At 46.8% G+C, this 20257-nt stretch overlaps 2 protein-coding genes across 8 annotated transcripts in view; one reads left to right on the top strand and one right to left on the bottom strand.

Moving 5' to 3' along the window:
* Window positions 1–20257, top strand: part of CARMIL1 (capping protein regulator and myosin 1 linker 1) — a 309417-nt gene that overhangs the window by 68978 nt on the left and 220182 nt on the right. The gene's annotated exons all lie outside the window — the stretch shown is intronic.
* Window positions 1–20257, bottom strand: part of LOC122219490 (cytidine monophosphate-N-acetylneuraminic acid hydroxylase) — a 337267-nt gene that overhangs the window by 291420 nt on the left and 25590 nt on the right. The window contains exon 4 of the mRNA XM_042937739.1: window positions 12860–12995. Within this exon, the coding sequence (XP_042793673.1) occupies window positions 12860–12921 (62 nt within the window). The 5' untranslated portion in view covers window positions 12922–12995. The remainder of the gene's footprint in view (window positions 1–12859; window positions 12996–20257) is intronic.

Genomic DNA, 20257 nt, shown 5'->3' with positions numbered 1-20257 from the left:
CCCTCTGATTTCCCACAGGTGGCCTCTCTTCCTGAGGTGTGCTTCTTATGCTAAGTGATATATTGTATTATAACTTTATAATAAACACAATAATAATGAAAACTAACAGTTGAATGCTTAACATGTGCTAGATACTCTTGTAGTTAATTTGTTCTCTTTGATCCTCAGCTATAGAAGCTGTAAGAACCTGGGTCTGTCGGAGAGTAGCTCCTGAACTGTTAACGTGCTCCCTTTGTGAGCCCTGCTCTTGTTTTCCTCTCCACCAGCCACTTGTCAACGCATTTCTAGTCTTCAGATGCAGGTTCCGCCTCTGAAGTGACGTTTTCATTAAGGACTCCAGGCCACTCTCCTGTGGGCTTTTCTCTCTCCTGATCTGAGCCAACTGAAAGATGTCTCGCCTGCCTCTACGGTTTAGCCCTTTACCGTGTATTTTTTCCTGATTGTTTCCTGTGCCTCAATCTCGATTTCTCAAACTTTGTCAGTACTTGTTTTTTTTTTTCTTTTCTAAGTTTATTTATTTATTTTGAGAGGGGGGAGTGCGTGCAAGCAGGCCAGGGGCAGAGAGAGAGGGAGAGAGAGAGAGAATCCCAAGCAGGTTCTGCACGGCACTGACAGTGCGAGGCTCGATCCTATGAACTGTGCGAGATCACGATCTGAAATGAAACCAAGAGTCGGACGCTTAACCAACTGAGCCGCCCAGGCGCTCCTGTCAGTACTTTTAATGTGGAAGCATTTTGTATGTTTCTCTCAAATTTTTCAAAATACTTGGCACGGTAGCAAGGCAGCTCATCTGAAAACATTGAAGAAATAGGTATAAAGCATTAGGGACAGAAACCCTTGGTTGGCTGACTACCCCATTCACCACCCTCCTTGTCTTATCCTATGGAGTGGAGGTTAGTCTATGAGTGGTTCTTAACCAGGGGTGATTCTGTTCTCCACGATGCATTCGGCAGTGTCTAGAGACGTTTTCGATCATCACTGCTGCGGGTGGGGTGCCGCTGGCATCTGTGGGGTAGAGGCCAGGGCTGCTGGTAAACGTCCTGTAAGTCACGGGACGGCACTCTACAACTAAGAATGATCTGGCCGCACTCTCACTAGGGCTGAGGCTGAGAAACCCTGGCCCAGAGATGTCCGTGTGATACATTCTGGCCAATTAAATAAAAGGGAAAGTACACTGAGGCTTTCTGAGAAGGTCGTGTCTTTCTGATTCAGGAGCCGTCCCTTCCCGTTTTCAGATTTTTTTGCCTTCGCCATGGGCTTCAGCTGGGAGGTAGGGCGTCTATCTTGTGGCCAGAAGGTAACACACGTGAAGATAAAAGTCAACACGCTACGGACGGTGGAATAAAAACATAAGAAGTGATTGGGTTTTCTCTTGCTTGTAGCCAAACCCATTCCCACCTCACGTACCCCAGAAGCTTGATTTAGGAAGGACCTAACAAACCCAGCATCTCAGCTAATCAAAAGCTTCTACTCCAACATTTTCAGAGACGACATTCACTGCCTAGGGAGGAGAGTCTAATACTGTTGCAGATTTTCAGTCATTTTAAAGTTCTCCCTTACTTTGAAATCTGACCCCTGACGTTTCTACTCATGGACCTAGTTTTATGCTCGGCTGGCATTTGCCTTAGCCGACTCTCCGACGTTTTCATCGATTTCCGCGGGAAGCCACCTTGATCAGGTTGGCAAGTCTGCTTGACAGGCACCCTCCTACCAATATTCTGGAGGGGTGTAGATCTGGACCCTGATACCCTCTTCAGAGCCAGAGTCCCAGTGGCAAAGCTGTCAGTACGAGGATGTCACCTCTAGGGCCCTGAGCCCTTTAGCCTCCTATGTAGACGTCAGAATCAGCGCTGATGTCCTAGATGCTTCTGATGTTAGGACCACATAGATGGGCCAAGGAAGGAACTGTCAATGGCTTGAATGCGCCTCTCCTGTTGTTCATCTTACGGACAAGGTGCCAGGAGAACTGCCTTCCTCTTCACGACTTTTGTTTTCTGTCCAATCAGCGAGTAAGTAGGCACCTCAAAACCTTTCTGAGTAGATGCCTGCTGCCATCTTGACTTGTCTTTTTCTCCTTGGCTTTCTGTGCGGTGTTGGATGCTGCATTGGCTGAATAGCCTTTTTTTTATTATTTTTAAAAAATTATAGTAAAAACATAATTTACCATACTAACCATTTTTAACATTATAGTCCAATGGTAAGTATATTCACATTGTTGCACAATAGGTCTCTAGAACTTCTTCTAGAAGTTTCTAGAACTTCTTTTTTTTGTTTGCGGACTATCTTTCCTGGTGGGGTAGATTGAGACACTGTTTCCTGTTTGCCCTGATGCTTGCTCCCTCCTACAGAATGCTTCTCCTGAGGCTTCTGGGACAGGAAAGAGGCTCTTTTGGTCAGATGTCCCCCTGTAAGACTTCTGGGCCAGCCATTCAGTGAGTGAGTGCAAGCAGTCCTAGTTTTGACAAGCCCACCAGCTGGGAGTCTGAGTAGACCTGGGGTTTGAAAAGCCAGAGATTTGGTTTAAAGGGAGGGTGTGCTGGGCGCGGGGGCAGCGGTCCTCTCAGTTGGTGGGATATAAACCTCCCCAGAAACTGAGCTGAAAAGACTCTCAGTTTAATACAAGGTCCTGCATGGAAAGACGTGCAAGGTTGTTTTTCCTGGCGCTTCTCCCTCCCAAATATCCCATATGGTGGCTCCCTTGATCCCCAGCATTGCCGGCCAGCCACCTCCTTGTCTTGCTGGGGCTGAATCACAGGTGTCGGGTGTTGTTTCATTTTGCGTTAATCGGACTTTCTGCTACCAGACTTTATGTGGTTTCTTGAATTCATGAATTAGTCATTAAGTTGTGTTTACCAGGCAGGCACCCTGGCAATCTGTGGTATGTCCAGCTGACCTTTCTTTAGAACGATGCTGATCGTGCAGGCTGTAGTCAACCATGGTGGGAAAGACTGACTTCTTTTCAGGGACCCTTTGCAGGCTTTTCTTTACTTCCAGCTCTCACCTGCGCAGGTGGGTTTGCGCCTCCCTTTGGAATGTTTTAGTGGGATTTTTTATCGGACTGGGGTGGAGGCTGTGTCTTCATACCGCAGAGGCTCAAGCAGCCCATTAAGAGTGGAGGAAAGTCAGTTACCGGATGACTTTTCCCCAGGAGGACTAACCTCTAGAATAAACGAAATCGAATTGGATAATTGGGATTTCCTAGTAGAGGGGATATTGTCAGGGTCTGTTTCTTTTTTACAGTTGAGAAAGTGCTTTGGAGATTTCAAGTTCACAAATAGGTACCGCCGAGCTCACGGCCTTCTAAAAGAACATAGACGTTTGTGGTGTTACTATTCTAATTATTTAATGTTTCATAAGCCTGGAGAAGAAGCTTCTGTTTCCTATTCATCCTGAGCAGGGGTGGGTTCCCCCAGCTCGGGGTAAACAACCTGTAATTATGTGGTTAATGAAATAGAAGCTCCAAGTACTTCCTTAAGTTTGGATTGACTTTCTAACAAGTAGGTGGTAATAGAAGTAACATTTCAAATATTTGAACTTGGCTTGCTACAGATGGGCTGATGTAGGATAATGGGCACGTTGCTTTTGGTGGAAGGTTATGGACACTTCAGATTTCTAGGTGTGATCATCTCAGACCTGGAAATCGTACACTTTATGAGGTATATACCAGTTCAGGATGAAATTTTTTTTTCAGTTAAACTGAATTGATTGTAAGCTTTTCAGCCCCAACACTTGGACTGACTTGTCCTAGTCACTGATTTTGTCCATATAAGGAGTGTTAGAGATGTGTCTTACATGCATTTAAAAAACCACTTTTGTCAATAAAAATTAATATCAATTGAAGAAAACTTAGCTAATCCGATAGGTAGGTGAATGAACTATTTCTGAACTAAATTGTGAGCACAGCTTAGGTTGTGTTTTGCCTGTGGCCTTAAAACACATCAACAAACGGTATTATAATGACTGTCATTTTTTGATGGGTTTCATTTTTGGGTGAAGAACTGCAGTTATCTGATACTTTCATTTTTTTTTTTTTAAACCTTTTTTAATGTTTATTTATTCTTGATAGACCGAGCGTGAGCAGGGGAGGGGCAGAGAGAGAGGTAGACACAGAATTCGAGGCAGGCTCCAGGCTCCGAGCCGTCAGCACCAGAGCCCGATGTGGGGCTCGAACCCACAAACCGCGAGATATGACCTGAGCCGAAGTCGGACGCCCAACCGACTGAGCCACCCAGGTGCCCCTGATACTTGCATTTTTGGTCATATTGGATAGACAGAAACAAAGTAAGAACATGAACGTAGAAGACGTGTTACTTCGTTGTGAATGTGTAAAAAACACATAGGTTTTCTATTTTCTAGGGGTTAGAGCACATACTATATACATAAGTAAGAGTAAGAATTAGGAAATTAATGAATCAGCGTATTACCTATGACGCTGCGACATTAAAATATTTACAAAGCCTGCCATAGACCCTATAAGGTTAGGATGTGATTTATCTCTAAGGTAGTGTAGTCACTCGATGATTATACGGGAATCGATAGCTTGTTCAAGGCTGGTCCCCTAGCAAACCAGTGGTGGCGTGCACCGTGTATTTCTGAGAGATAATGCCAGGAAATGCGTTGCAAAACCGCGGAATATAGTATATAAGCTCTAGTGCAAGGAGGGGCCCCACCGACGGGAACCGCGATCACGTGTCAGTCACATGCAGTTCATGTGGACAGGCACTGTGCTGTGGAACTCTCTTAAGAGGACAGTTTTGTTATATCATCTTTGCCAGGATTAGTGTGTGCGGCACCCAGTTTGGAAACTAAATGTGAACGTATAATCATGCCCCGTATGATTTGTTCTGTGCCGTGCGTGCACTTATGAATGGGATCTTGGTTTGTCCCTTTCTGCCAGGGTGAGGGTTGGCCACCTTGGTCTCCGGCTTAACTGGGTGTCACAGAGAGAGGGCTCCCTCCTGGCTCGCTCCTGCAGGGCGGCAGTCTGCGAATGCTGCTGTGGCTGGGACCCTCCCGTGCAGGCCAACAAGGGGAAGCCTGAAGGACGTGGGCTCTGTGATCTGTGTTGACACCACTCGGGGCCGGTGCTCAAAGCCTTTAAGGTGTCGAGAGCTGGGGTTTCACCACCACGTGGCAGGACAGGGGAGGCCTCAGCCATCAGGCAGCCTGGCGATCAGCAGAAACATGCTGATCAGCCGAGCGAGACCGAGCTCAGCCTGTCAGCTCAGCCCGGACCTTCTGGCGTGTGGGTTTGGGTCTGGAATTTGAGAGCAGGAGCTCTGACCATCCCACCAGCTTTCGGCTCCGGTGGCATACTAATGCATTTCTCCCTGATCCTGGGGTTGCCTTCCCTCCCCTCCTCCTGCCGCTCCTCCTGCCCGCAGAGAAGCAGCCCCGGGAGGGGATCCTTGCCTGTGCGCCCTGCTGGGCACAGGGAGGGGCCCGGGAAGCCAGCCCAAGGCTTTGCTCTCCCCTCCTTTCTGAGGCCCTGACTCTGCCTTTCCCCCTGGGGGTATTTGGGCCAGTTGCTTGGCATTTTCCCACCGTGTAAATGAAAGGGTTGGCCAAGCCAGCCGAATGGTTTAAAACACCGCTCTATTTTTTTTTTAAGTGAAAAAGTTTAACTTGTTTTTGAGCATGGCTTTATTGACCTAATTAGGCATGTTGAAGGACTGAAAAAGAGATTTTTTTTTCCCTGCAGTCAGGCGGGGTCTGTCACTTTGCAGGTACTTCCGTGTCCAATGGGGCCCTCTAGGTAAGACAGCATCAGCCTCCCTGAGGGGTGAGGGGACCGGAGTGCCACAAAGGAGTCATTGTTCACTGTCTTCCACTTTGGTTGTTTTAAAAATGGCACAGTATTTAAAATTCTATTAATAGGACATTGGGTTAGGAATCAGAGTACCTAAGCTTTCCCCTCTTCCATCAGTGTGAAAAGGAATTTAGGCAAGTCCCTGTTTCCTGTGTGCAGAGGGAGGGTGGGAGGGAAGGAAAGAGACTGACTAGCTCTCTCCCTTTGAAATAGGGAACAAAACATCTGGCAGCAAGGAGTGAGGATATAAAAGATACTGAGTTTCTTGTAGGAAAACTTTCATAGACCATGAGGGGGTTTTGTTATTTGGCTCATGTTTAGAATTTTTCTGTTGACTTTCTTTTCGCTGACTTGTTCAGTCTGGGGGGGGTCCCAAGTTCTGGAAGCTCGCTGGGATCTCTGCTGAACCGTAGGCACGTTTTTGTTGTTGTGTCAAATTCAGCTCAGTTGCCAGAAAAAAATATTTTTTTTCGCAAAATACTTAATTTTTTCCTCCATCTTATTTTTTGGGCCAACGAGAGAAGGCTGGGACAGCCAGGGCACAAGGTGCTCCCATTATTGTGGCCACGAGGACAGATCCGGTCCTGTGACACCGCAGGAGAGGGCCACCGAGAACACAGAGTGGAGGGACGGACTGATGTCTGTCCGTGGGCATCGGAGTTCACTTGAAGTGTTAGGATTAGACCCAGTCTTAACTGAGAATGGATCAGTCTGCCAGGCATATTCATGCAATATTAGCTTGATTGATGGAAATGGAGAATCTAAGCCATCGCTCAGTTTTATATGGTGACCTTGAAGGACTGGAACGCTTGGGTTACACTGAGGTTTTATCTGAAGCCCTTTCGTTTTCAGACAAGTTGGAAAGGTTCCCAAAATGCATGATTGTGCCTTCCGAGCGGAACACTCGGTGCGTTTGCTTTATTATCCTTTAGTGATTGAGACATTGTTTTCAGTATGTCAGGGGTTCATGATAAACGCTTCTCTCTACATCTTTACAGAGGAGATGGATGGAAATGAGCTAATTTTGCAGTGTCTATTCTTCAAATACGTTGTGAGCTTTAAAAAAATCCCTAATGTTTTTTTCCCCTTATTGATTATTCGGATTAATTTCATTGTCTTAAAATTGTTGTGATTAATTTCTTCTCAGTTTTCCAGTTCATCGTTCTGCAAGTTGGAGTGTGGGGTTACTCCTGTCAATGGAAATGTGTTCTTGTAAAGCAGGGGTTTTGGCTCTGGTCAAATGTGGATTAAGGGAAGCTTGATGGTGGATAAGTTCTCCCTCCCCTTGTTTCTGTTTCTTCGTCTGTTCCTTCCTAGGATGCAGAATTTCCCCTTTGTCCCCTCCCCCATCCAAGCCTGAGCTCAGCAAACGCCGACATTTGAAATTCGTTTATATAAATTCAAGCTTAAGTCATCTTCATGATATGACTTTTGACAGAGCAAGAGTGAGAGCAGGGGAGAGGGGCAGAGGGAGAGAGGGAGAATCCTAAGCAGGCTCCGTGTTCAGTGGGGAGCCAACGCTGGGCTCAGTCCCACGACCCTGGGATCATGACCTGAGCTGAAATCCAGACTCAAAAGCTCAACTGACTGAGCCACCCAGGCACCACCTCCCCCCCCCCCTCCAACCCCTGCAATGGTAAGACTTTTAACTCATTACCTCTTCCAGGAAAGTATAATTAGAGCCCTTTCCTTATTTTTGGTATGAAACACTGTGTGTTCCTGCTAAAGGAATTTCAAGGTCTGTAGTTTTGAGTCATGATCTTTTCGGTCATGAGCCTATTCCCGTAAGCTTATGTCTTATCAGCTCACGACGTAAACCGCCGTTTCAGCTGTGAGTGGCTGCCCCTCGGGAAGAGACACTGGCATAGTGGAAATCCTTGGCGTCTGAAAGTTGGAGAAACTTCCAGAGCCTTCCAGAAAAGGAGCACTTTTGTGTTCTCAACTAAGTGAGGTGTTTCAAAGAAACCAGGAGTGATCGCTTCTCCCTTCCCCGGACTTGTCATCCTGGAAGCGTGCTTGCGTTGAATCAAATTCAGCAAACGTTTACTGAAGTCCAGCTGTGCACAGTAAGACCACACTGCACAGGCTGGAGAGAAACCATCCGTGTCTCTCCCGAAGTACGTGATGGCTGAAGAAATTGAGTAGCCGAACGATGTAGAATGACACGTGAAATCCTAGATCTTGGGAGTGTTTCTCAGGACGCCATTGGGTATAATAAAAATGATTTCGTGAACAAGTAAATTTGGGGAAAAACAGATTAAATGAAGTCGGATAGGGATTTTCTTTTTAACCGAAACTTCAGAGGGAGACATTGTATGCTGCATTTACCAAATTTATTTGACCATGGATGAATGATTGACTGATTGAGTTTTTTTTTGGGGGGGGGGGAGCATCTCGGGGACTAGTGTTTCTTGGGTAACACTTTGGAACATGCTGCTTTAGATCACGAAAGTATTCTTCAGTCTCTTTCCATAGGACTCTTACGTATATATTGTATATGTGTTTGTTATTCAGAGACAGAATAACCGTTCTTTGCCTATTGTGGTAAATGGATTCCTGTAAGTTTCTCCATTGGTTATATAAAGAGTATTTGTATTTTGCATGGATATCGGTGAGGTTTTGAGGGGCTGGGGTCCAAAGACGATGGCGGTGATAGCCAGCCTTGCCCTGCCCCCCGCAGCACCCCCCCACCCTCCACGGAGTGTCCTGACTCAGGCACTGCGCTCAATGTCTCCTCTCTAATCTAAAGCCAGAAGTAGGGATTCACAGTTCTGGTTTATAGGTAAGACCATTACTTGTCCAATAGGCCACTTACAGAGCAGGGCACTTTTTAAAAAAGTGGTGAGCTTTAAAAAACACTTATTTAGATAATTATAGATCCCTTGACGCTGTTTTCTCCATTGATAACCAGTGCTGCATGATAGTATTATACTATGAAGTCAAGAAATGAACATTGATACAATGATCAGCCTTACGTAAATGTCATAGGCTTTACGTGCACTCATGTGTGTGTGTGTGTGTGTGTGTGTGTGTGTGCGCGCGCGCGTGCGTATGTATGAGCCTGCTATGTGGGTTTTATCACACGTGACTGCCACCATAGTCAAGGTACAGAACAAGGACCCTTCCCGGTACTCTGTTACAGTCATAGCCAGCGCTCTCCCAGTCCCCTGCCCCCGCTCCTCACAAGCACTAATCTGTTCTCCATCTGTCTAATTTTGCCATTTCAAGCATGTTCTATAAATGGAGTCACCCGGGAGTAACCTTTTAAAATTGACCTTTTTACAGCCTGGCCACTTTTAGTCTGCTGTTTCTAGTCTTTGCAACAATTTTACACCATAGGGATTATGCACTCTCTTTTGTAAACGAGGAAGTGAAGCTTTTGAAGGGAAAGGGAGCACATCCAGGCTGCACATAGTGGACCAGAGAGGTCCTTGCCACTTTTCACTCTGGCCTGACCTTCCTCTGGGTTCTAGGGATTCACACTCTGTTTACATGCACGGCTTTCCTTTTTCTCTTCCCATGTTCAAAAATAAGGGCTTGTTTGCATTTTCCTTTTTGAAAAAAATTGTAACTTTTAAGGGAGAAGGTTGGATCACACTATTACTTTAAAAAAAGTTGCAGAGGCTGGGTATTTTTTCCTTTCAGCTCTCTTTTGAGCCTTTTCTGGAGCTGACCTGAACACCGATGGCCAGCATGGTTATGGGGGATGGGTAAAGGTAGAGCTTTCTGTACACTGGGTCTTGAATCCATATATGGGCATCTCTGACTCGGGGGCAGGGGGCTAAACATACTCCTGGAGCCCTTGGCCCTTGGGACTTGACTCCATGCAAACAAGGAGCTGTCAGTGCACGCAGGGATGGCGGGAAGGCAAAACACGCATGTCTCTGACTCACAGGAGCATCAGATGTCACACAGTTGAGAGAAAACTCGAATGCCAGAATGAAGTCTTTTCATATCTCTGCGTGGGATGCAGTTTTTAGCAAGTTTATGAAGCAGTTAGCAGAATGTTGGTTTTTGTTGATCACAGCACCCCCCCACCCCCACCCCCCAGACTTGCCTCTCTCTCAGGATCTTTGAACTAGGTCGCTGTTCCCCTTTGCCAAGATGTCCACCTGGCATGGCTCATTCCCTCACCTTCCTAAGTAGTCTGTGCAATGTTACCTTTTCCCTGTAGTTTTCCCTGATATTTTAAAAATTGTACCCCCCTGCCCCATTCTCTTTACTTGCTTTATTTTCCTCCATCACACTCTGATTGGCATCTGCCGTGCCCTGTGTCTTACTTATGTGATCCTGCATTGTTTTCCCCTTGGTAGAATGTAACCCTCCTTAGAGCAAGGACTGTTGCCTATGTAGTTAACTGCTGTAGCCTCAGCATGTCAGACTAGGGCTTGGCACATGTTGGATAACGGAGATTTTTCAAATAAATGAGTGTTTGGAAGAGGAAAGATTTGTTCGAATGAAGTTATAGGACACAACAGAATAATCACGGCTGGACAGGTCAGCTCCTGACTTACAAATGTGGAGGCACTGGAGTGTAAATGTACTTTATTCTTGCCTGTGTAGAACACGTTTCTAGAAGTGACTTTCCCCTTGGACAGTGATTGACTTGGGGGGAGTTCTTTCAGAGATAAAGGAAATTAGCCAGCAGGTCGCGGTAATCGAACCTCGCAAACTATCCTGGAAATGTTTAGCCTTCTGCCAGATTGAAGCACGAATTCCGCGTCTGCATAACCACCTGTGTAATTACTCACATTAGTATTCTAGCGCGTGTGGGCCGGGCTACATTCTTCAATTTTGCAAGAACGCTATTTTTGCATGTTCGCTGCTACTGTGAAAATTGGTTTCCCTCATCCATTCGGGAAGCTTGTACCAATGCTTTGATTTAAGAGCTGTGGTCTAGCACTGTAGACCTTGGTTTCCTTGGTGGAGGGAGATTCTGTGATGTGTCCATAAACGTTTGGTTTCAGTTTTTCTTTTCTGAGCTATTTCTGTTAGGGCTGGGGGTGGAAAAAGAAAGAACTCTCGCTCTAGGGATACTTTAGGTAATATATACCCTGGTCGAAAAAAATGCAGTGTTGCCTGTATGACGTCACGGGGTTGGGATGGGAGCCCCCAGGCCAGGTGAGGGTCCGGTGTCCTGGGGACAGATGTGGTGGTTTGGGAGTGGTGTGGAGGGTGAGGGGGCTGCGGCTGTGGCTCCCAGGGAAGGACTAGCACCCCTTCTCCCCTCAATGCCCGCTGGACTCCCCGATATTGGTAAGGCGGCTGCGTGGGCACCTCGTTACGCGGTCCTAGGTGAGTTACAAAAGCCAGGAAGATGAAGCGTGTAAAGGAAAGAGTTCAGGGAGAACGTCGTGCACCAAGCAAGGAACGTGTATTTTGAGAAGGCCCCCAAGTGTGAACACATGTCTTCTAGAGAACTCACACTTTCCCTCATTGTCCACAGACACCCCTAGACCCCCGTCTGTACTGGATTCAGACTTTCCCATGTCAGCTGAGCCGTAAAGAGGATTCTGAGTACAAGTGTGAAGGCAGTTGAGACACAGTCGGGTCATTTGTATGCTGGTGCTCCCTGGAGCCGACCGAGCACCTTCTGTTTGTCCGCGAAGGTATGACTAAATTTAAATGACTAATAGAGGGCACACAGCACTTGTTTATTTTCTGGCAATAGTCAGTTTAGCTGTCCTTTTCCCGAGGGAAACCAGCTCAGTGGAGTTACTGAAATCACACTTTTTCCGTTTCTTGAACTAATTTCCATGACCCTGCCCTAGAAAAAGTAGGCGGCTGCAGAGAGGAGGCTGAGACAGAATTCCAAAGCCGTTTGGGTTACATTACACTTAGCACTCATTGAACAGACAGCCGACACCTCTTCATAAGCACCAGCTGCATACAGATCAATGTTTTCAAATGAGACCAAAGGTGGGCCCTCAATTTAGGGAGACAAAGCAGCCATGACTTCTTGAGAATCTTACAGGACACCGGACGCAGAATGATGTATGTTGTGTAGAATGGTACAATTATCGGTTGACAGGAAGGAATTATAATGAAGCGATTCTGGTCGGAGGGATTCCTTTATGTGATGCTAGCAAGGGAAATTTCGTCTGGTCCTTATCTGCCGCATATTTGGGCTGAGTTGAAAAGCCCACGTGATTAGACGGCGTATCCTTTCTATTTGGGCTGTAATGGGAGAGTTCAAGCAAACAAGTTCATTGGGAGTTTTAGGAGTCTCTTCTTAGACTCAAATTACTAAGTCTGGGTCTATACAGGCCTTCGTTAAGGCCGGACTTAAATATTGGGTGGATCTGTCTTGGACCCGGTTGTAGGGAATGTTTCTTGGAAGTCTCAGGTAGGGCCTCATTATAATCCGGTTCTGCCTCTAGCGTGGCCCTGTGCTCCCACGCCAGCAGGCCAAGGCTGAGCGTCTCCGCTCCGGTGGCCTGCCTAGCCCATTGACTGTTGTCGCAGCCTACCCAACAGTTGAATATAATGCTGTATTGGGATCTGTTTTTACACTCGATCTCAGCCAAAAGGCCGAGAAGCGATGGATCTTTTTTTAAAGTTAGTTCACAAATGACCACAGCTGCTTCTCGGTTAATCAGATGCTCGAGACTCCCGTGTCTACACCATCGGCTGCTACGTGTTTATGACACCACAGCTGCCTGGGTGGCGCTTCTGTCCCCACCCTCACCCCTTCCCATCTGCCGCCTCTCACTGCTTCCTCACTGCTGTGCTTGGAGGCGGCACGTTCTCAAATAAGCTGCTGACGTCCCGCCCTCCCAGGGTCTGGGCCTGAGAAGAAACCGAAGTTTCTTCCATCGGGAGAATTTTTCTCGCCTGGGACTCCGAAGCACTCGCTTTGTTTGGTAGGCGTGCATCCTTCCCCTGGCTGGGGAAACTTTTGCAAGGAAGCTGAAAGCTGCTTTCAGATAGATCCCATAGCTGTGGCTCCCCCCTGTGCCATCCACCTCCCCGGTGTTCAAGCTCGCAATCTTACTCCGAAGGCGGGAAGGCTGCCGTCAAGGGTTCCCCCTTACGGAGGGCGCTGCTTACCTTGGATAACCCTTCTTCCTAACGGAGTTTCTGGTCCTGGCCTTTTTCCACGTGCGTAACATCCACGGGGAGCGGTTCTTCCTCGTCACGTCTTTTAAAGCCTGTCAGACTCTCTCTGCAGTGCTCCCCCAGCAAGCTGTTACAGTAAGCATAAAAACAAGCACATCACACGAAGAATAAAGTGCCAAGTTTCTGTCTCCCTGCCCACCTCATTAGAAACCAGGGGTAGAGCACGTATGCATGCCATTACATCATGCATGCGATTAGACATTTGAAGCCAGCTCAATAGGGGACCTTCTTCATGCTTTTCTAAGTGTGCAGCTCCCATTTCTGCACGGGAACCTGGGCGCCTCTGTTTTCCCTAATCCTTTGTCTCTATGAGGGTGGGAGGGCGGAGGGAAAGAGGCGTGTCCCCATCGACCGGAGCTCCGAGGTTCTGGAAAAGTCCTTCTTGCACACGTCTGTGAGAGTGGAACTGCCCTACTCTTCCGTCGCCGTGTGTTTCTTGTTGAGGATGTGTCGGTAGCCTGATGATGAGTTTCGTCGTCACACAGGGTGACACGGATGGCCTGGCTCTTAAAAGGAAGCGCGGAAAGTAATTGGGAACTGTACAATCCGCTGGCCCGGCGGAGCGGAAAGCAAGACCGTGTTGTTCTCTGCACCGTTGACGGACTTGTGCAGTCTCTGTGTTTGTGGGGTGAAGGGACACTAGATTGGCCGGCCTCCTGGGCCTGCCGTCCTGCGGGCTGCCCTGAGGGAGGAAGCGGAAAGACTGAAGGGCCCGCCAGCAGTTGAACCAGAGTTTGGCATCTGGTGCTCTTCGATAAAGTCTCATCGAGTAGCTCCTGGGTGAGCGTTAGGATACAGCTTCAGGGCATTCGCCGGGGACTAGGCGGGCTCCAGCCGGAATCCTGGCGCAGCCACCTGCTAGCCTTTTTGCCTCCAGCAAATGTAACTCGTTTGGTCTCAGCTTCTTCACTCGTATGTAGCACTGGAGAATGCCGATCATGCCCAGCCACCCACAGGCTTATGTTGAGAATGAAATCAGATCATGACTACAAAGCATTGAGGACGGGGCCTGACCGGCTAAATGCCACTTGCTGGTAGTGTCATCATTGACTTCTGTATTGGAAAAACATATAGCTGCCTTCTAGAAGCTTACGGTCCCGCCGGGGCTGTGGGACGCACGCACGGATTTAGGAAGGAGAGAGGGGATGTTGCCTCGCTGTGATGTGGACGGGAGACACTTGACGGAGACATCATGTAACATGGGGGCCCCCGTGCCAGCTCCGAGGGTGTGGGCCACCTGGTGGTCTTTGTGGATGGTGCAGTGGTCGCCAAGGTCGGGATTTTGGCTGTGACCATGAGGGACAGGTGGAATTTGGGTAGATGGAAGAACGCTGACGATAGAGCCAGTAGGAGTAAACCAGCTTCTTTCAGAGGAAGGGGAGACCTCCCAGCTGGCAGGAGGGACGTTTGCCCTGAGAATGAGGAGGCTGTGAGGGTGCAGGGGGCTCCAGGGTTTTGCTGCTTTCCAGTTACCTAAGCTGGGTGGAGTGGACCTTCTGGTGTGATGGGTACTTATCATGGGGAAGGGCCTCGTCTCCTTGTATTTTCTTCAGTCCGGCCTCCTTCGTGTAGGGCTGGGCTTGCTGTATTTCCTAAAGGGCACTTCTCTCTGATCGCCCTTGGGTCTGGGTGAGTGACCCAGAAGGTTCTCTTGCTCTGTCTGCCAGGGTTTGTTCTATTTCATTCATGTCTCTCAGACCTCCTTTTGTTAAAAACCACGCGGACTCAGTCTGTGGCGAGATGACGATGCTGTGTGGCCGCCTTCCCTGGGTCAATCTGTATAGCTTTGGTGTCTTTTTAACTTCTTTTTAACTTTTTTTTCTTTTCTTCACTGTATGGGATTTATTCTGATCTTTAAGGGCCCTGACATGCTTTAAGGATATCATGACATACACGAGGTGGCAAGAAACCCTATTCCTTATGATCTGACTTCCATTAGTTTTTGAGGCATGCCTTTGGTAGATTTTGGCTTTGAGGATGTCAATAAAACCATAATGAGCAAAAAGTAAAAAAGTGTATTCAATTAACTCGTGAGTAACTTGAGGTCAGTGAATCATCTGAGTTATTTTATAAAACACGCTTTATTGGCTATTCGGTGTTACCTGATGCTCTAAAGCAGGGGTCAGCAAACTCTCCGTAAAAGGGCCAGAGAGCCATTATTTTAGGCTTCTGGGTCAGTTCTCTGTCATAAATACTCAATTCTGCCTTTGTGGTGTGAAAGCAGATATAGATAATAGATGCATGTGGCTGTTTTGCAATAAACAAATTTTATTTGTGAAAATAGATGGTGGGCCAGATTTGGCTCTCTGAAGTAGTCTGCTAACCCCTACTCTAAAGGAAACAGATTTTGTTAGATTGGGACGGTAAGGAGACATTTCAAAGTAGATAAATGACAACATTTCCAGATAATTAGCTCCACCAAAAGCTTAAAAAAGGTTTTTCTTCTGTTGTTTGAATTAAATTTCATGTTTCATATTGAGTTTATAAATAAGCCTTAAATATCATTTATAGGGTTTGCTTTTTTTTTTTTTTTAAAGCTAGGATCTAAGGTTCAAAACAAGCCTATCTTTATTAAGTAACCATTTATTAAATGTTTTTCTTGTGTCAGGCACTGTGCAAGTCATTGGAAATTCACAAATAACTTAGGCACACACCTTTCCTCTTGGAAGCCACAGTCTAGACTGTGCACTCATTGTTGCCAAATGTTGGCTCATGCCTTGGACCACAGCACGTATGTGGCCCACGGTCCCAAGGAACCTGTGTTCCAAAAGGGCCTTTTGGGGGCTCTGCTTATCTTTCCTCTGTCTGCTTCATGTGCATTTGGGACTTGAGTATTTTTGTTTCTTTTGATTTGTGTATTGTTGGAGAAAGCCTGCTTGAGGAATTTACAAGTGGCGAAAATATTTATTTTAGTAACTCAGTTGCCAAAAATCTCAGTCTTGATGATTCAAAAAGTTATGTGTTTTCCTGCCCTTTGTAGTTTTTACTTAGTCACCCTAATTCACTTTTTGAATTTTTACTAAGTTCTCCCTACCAAATTATGGGCCAGCCCCACCAGACTGCAGAGGACGCTTTTCTAGAAGTATTGAAACACACAGGTATCCAGGATTCTTGTGTGTCTACAGTGCTCCCAGAGTGGTGCTCTCTGGACCAGAGCCACTAGGCCCTTGCAGATTGGGTGGAAATGTTGAGTAGCCTAGAGGGAGGCCATTCCTGGAGGAGGAAGCTGGATAGTGTGAATGGGTGTGGGATGCGAGCTCTCCCAGCCCAGATGGCGGGGCGGGGACTCTGACAGAGGGGGGACCTTGGAAGCCAGACTGACATTTCCTGGGATGGGACATAGCAGAGATAGGAAGTTGATCCCTAAGTAGAAGAATGCCATGGGAAAGTGGGGCTTTGGAGGGATCGGTCCTTCTATTAGCCAAATGCAAGGTGGTAGGGAGAGGGAGGGAGGAAGGGAGGGAGAGAGGAGATGGGAAAGATTTGGGCTCAGGTGGTATGCAGAAACCTTTGGGAGAGGGGGGCTTTCACCTTCTTTTTCTCCGCATAATTATAAAAAAAATTGCCAGAAGAACTGCTCTGGTAGAGTTTCCTGGGGTGAGAGGAAGTACTTTGGGTTGAGATGAGGGACAAAAATTTGAGAAAAAGGTACGTTTTTACAATCACAGTTGGGAGTGCGGAGCATGTGAGGAGGGAATGAATATAAAGTTATATAAATAGCAGTCATTTATATATTTGTATATTCCTCTGTAAAAAATACAGAGGAAAGGCCTTTTTATTTTTCCTTGTTTCTTCTGAAGTAGCAGCTTGTTTTGAAAGAGAAGGGAAATTCTAGTTTGTCCCTTTGGGGTCTTGAAGAGGCAGCTGGTGGTAGTAAGATGGGCTTGACTTACAGTATTTGAAGCACCAAGAAGTGTCTGCATAAGGTTTTAAACTTGCACAGGCGCACAGGAATGGCATCACGCCTATCTGAAGTATTTCGGAAATGAAAAAGAAAAATAAATTCCAAAGGTGCGAGTGACTTCTGCAAATACGTAACAGTTCATAGAGAAGAGTGTCATCTGCATCTGGTGACACTGATGGGGTCCCTGTGTACCGGGTGGGATGCAGTCCGCATTCAAGTCTGTTTTGTTGTCAGCACTGCGGTATTTTCTCTTCAACAAGATAACCTTGGCATCCTCCCTCTCTTAACTTTTTGTGTCCTGATTACCTTGGAATGAAAGTCCTAAAATAGAAAACTGTGGGTTATGTGTTTTTTTTCAAGTTTATTTATTTGTTTTTGAGAGGGACAGGGACAGCCTGAGTGGTGGAGGGCCAGAGAGAGAGGGAGACAGAGATCCCAAGCCGACCCTGCACTGACAGCAGCAAGCCCAGTGAGGGGCTCGAACTCGCGAACCAGGAGATCGTGACCTGAGCTTAATCGACTGAGCCACCCAGGCACCCTGGCTTATGGATTTTTAGAACTTATTTATTGTGTTGGGGCACCTGGGTGGCTCAGTCGGTTAAGCGTCGGACCTCAGCTCAGGTCGTGATCTCCCAGTTTGTGAGTTCGAGCCCCGCGCTGGGCTTGCTGCTTTCAGCGTGGAGCCTGCTTAGGATACTCTCTCTCCCTCTCTCTCTGCCCCTCCCCTGCTCCTGTATGCTCTCTCTCGCTCTCTTGAAAATAAATAAACATTAAAAGAACTTAATATGGAAGCATATTAAGCTCCCTTAATATGGAGCATCGTGGACTTCCCATCTACCTTTCGTTTTTAAGATACAGAAGTTTGGACTGTTTGTTTTTACGAAGTGAAGGCTGATTGTCCCGCTGCACAGTCTGCGGGCAAAGCCTGAAGGGTGAGAGTGGGGCCCGGCGGGTGCCTGACCCAGAGAGAGAGGGAGTGAAACTTCAGGCTGACTGAATTTCTTAGCAGATTTGGTAAAGAAGAGGACGAAATTAATATTTCATTGTTGAAATTGGGTTACAAATTGTGGGCTTGTTCTAGCCCATAGTTGTGATTTTCTCCTACGCGTGGGTAACTCAATGTCCGAATGTACCTGCTGAATGAGATTAACCTTGGAAATCTGGTGTAGGCTAATAGCCCAATAGCGAATACACTTAATTATTTTACCAATCACGGTAATTACTGGCAGTACCAAAGAAGTTGCCCTGGTCTGACATAAAGACATGGAACTTATTTTGTTATTTACAATTGATATGTGTGTTTACTTGATCTTTGCTGGTATAGTTTTAAAAGTAGGACCTTCAAATAATGGGGCACCTGGGTGGCTCAGTCAGTTAGATGACTGACTCCTGATTTTGTCTCAGATCATCATCTCATGGTCTTTGGGTTCACGCCCTGGCTTGGGCTCTGCGCTGACAGCGTGGAGCCTGCTTGGGATTCTCTCTCTGCCCCCTCCCCCATGCGCTCTCGTGCTCTCTCACTCTCTCTCGAGACAAATAAGTAAACATAAAAAAAATAAATAAAAAAATAGTAAGGGAAAGTCACCGGGGCCCTGGAGAGGTACTAAGTGTCCCCATCATCATATTAGGGTCATTATGAAGATCTTATGACTTAATAAAAGCAAAGCTTAAGGTCCCTGCACGTAGTAAGCGTTATGTAAATACTGGCCCTTATTAGTGATCTAGTTTTGCATGAAACTAACAACAGGTGAGCATCACGGTAATAGTGGCCAATACAATGTTTGGATAATACAAGACAGTACAACATGATAGACGAGATGACCCAATATTACAGCCCCTTTTAACTTCACTGGCAACACATTTAATGGGCAGACTAGCAAGTTTTAAATGCTTAGATTCTAGGAAAGTTAAATGTTTATAGTTGTAGACTTAAGTTCGAGAAATGCTTGGTATGAACTAGGGAATAGGCAAATACAGCTTTGGGGCTGTGACTCTTTTTCCCTCAGTCCCCAAAGTAATCATTGTGAAGAGGCTGTGCAGAGGCATAAAAGTCTATGACCAAGTAGATAGCTCAGTCTATCGAGCACTGTGTTCCCGTCTCTGTTTCGAGATAAATGAAACATTAATGTAAATTGTCCTCTTAGAATTTTCTAAGGGGTCTCAACTTCCTTAAATAGGGGATATATAAGCTCTCAAATAGCAGTATATATTCCGCAATTCAGCAGCTTTTCAAGCTATGATTTTTATAACCACTTTTGGATTTGAGAATGCAGAATTTAGAATTCCTACTTGGGGGCATGGTGTTCAATTCAGCAAGCCATGCATGAGATTCAGCCGACGAGATCCAGAGCTCTGGATGTGGGTGAGGGATAGAACCCAACGTCCGCGCTTCTGGGCTGCCGTGACTTCTCATCAAAACGAGACAGCTCTGCCTGTGGATGGTGATGACTTTATAATTACAATTAAAATATTTTTAGTACAAGAATGAGGCCTGGGGGGAAAGCTGTCAACATATGTATTGTATGAAAGGGAGACTAATCACCAGATGGGACTGTGGAAGCCTTTCCTGGTGGGTCATGACTGCCTTGCCTCTGGCTAGGAGTTGACAAATGGACTCCGCCATCCTGGTTGTCTCTTGGAAGAATGAAAAGGAAACAGCGGGAACTGTGAGTGAAGCGGCTCCGAAGAAAGAGAGGAGGCAGAGTGTTGAGCTGATAGGCAGGTGGAACAAGTCGCAGGTGTGTGGGGCCCCGAGCCCTCCCTGAGTCATGTGATTGCAGCATCACGCTTAGGTTGTGTCCTGGAGCCTTACTGATGTCCCTGAGCTGGTAAACGTTCTTTGTATTTGGCAGTGTTCTCTAAACCTCCAGAAGAGTTGAGGCAGCACAGGGTTGAAGGGCCAGTGTTTCTGGGGCACCTGGGTGGCTCAGTCAGTTGAGCGTCTGACTTCGGCTCGGGTCGTGATCTGACGGTTGGTGAGTTCGAGCCCTGCATCAGGCTCTGTGCTGACAGCTCAGATTCGGATTCCGTGACTTCCTCTCACTCTGCCCCTCCCCTGCTCACACTCCGTGTGTCTCTCTCTCAGAACTAAATATTGAAAAAAAAGGGTTTTTTTTTTAATTTAAAAAAGAAAGGCCAGTGTTTCTTCTGGTGTCGTCTGTCCCCGGCAACACAGCTCAAGTCCCGTGATAGGGCTGACGGCTTCATTTATATTAACGCTGTCGCTTTCCGAGGTACTGGGTCCAGATAATGGTGTTATTTTATCACCTTTAGATGGGGATACTCTGCTTACTGATGGCAGGCATTGCTACCCACGTGGCCACAACTAGCTAGATGGGAATTCAGCCTCTCCTGCTTATTGCTGGGTTCTTGTTCCTTCCACTGCTGGGCAACCCCACAGGCTGTGTTGACAAATCCAGCCATCG

Source organism: Panthera leo, chromosome B2 (genome assembly GCF_018350215.1).
Source record: "Panthera leo isolate Ple1 chromosome B2, P.leo_Ple1_pat1.1, whole genome shotgun sequence".
Lineage (NCBI taxonomy): Eukaryota > Metazoa > Chordata > Mammalia > Carnivora > Felidae > Panthera > Panthera leo.
The sequence above is the reverse complement of the archived record's forward strand: the minus strand, read 5'-3'. Positions and strand labels throughout refer to the sequence as shown.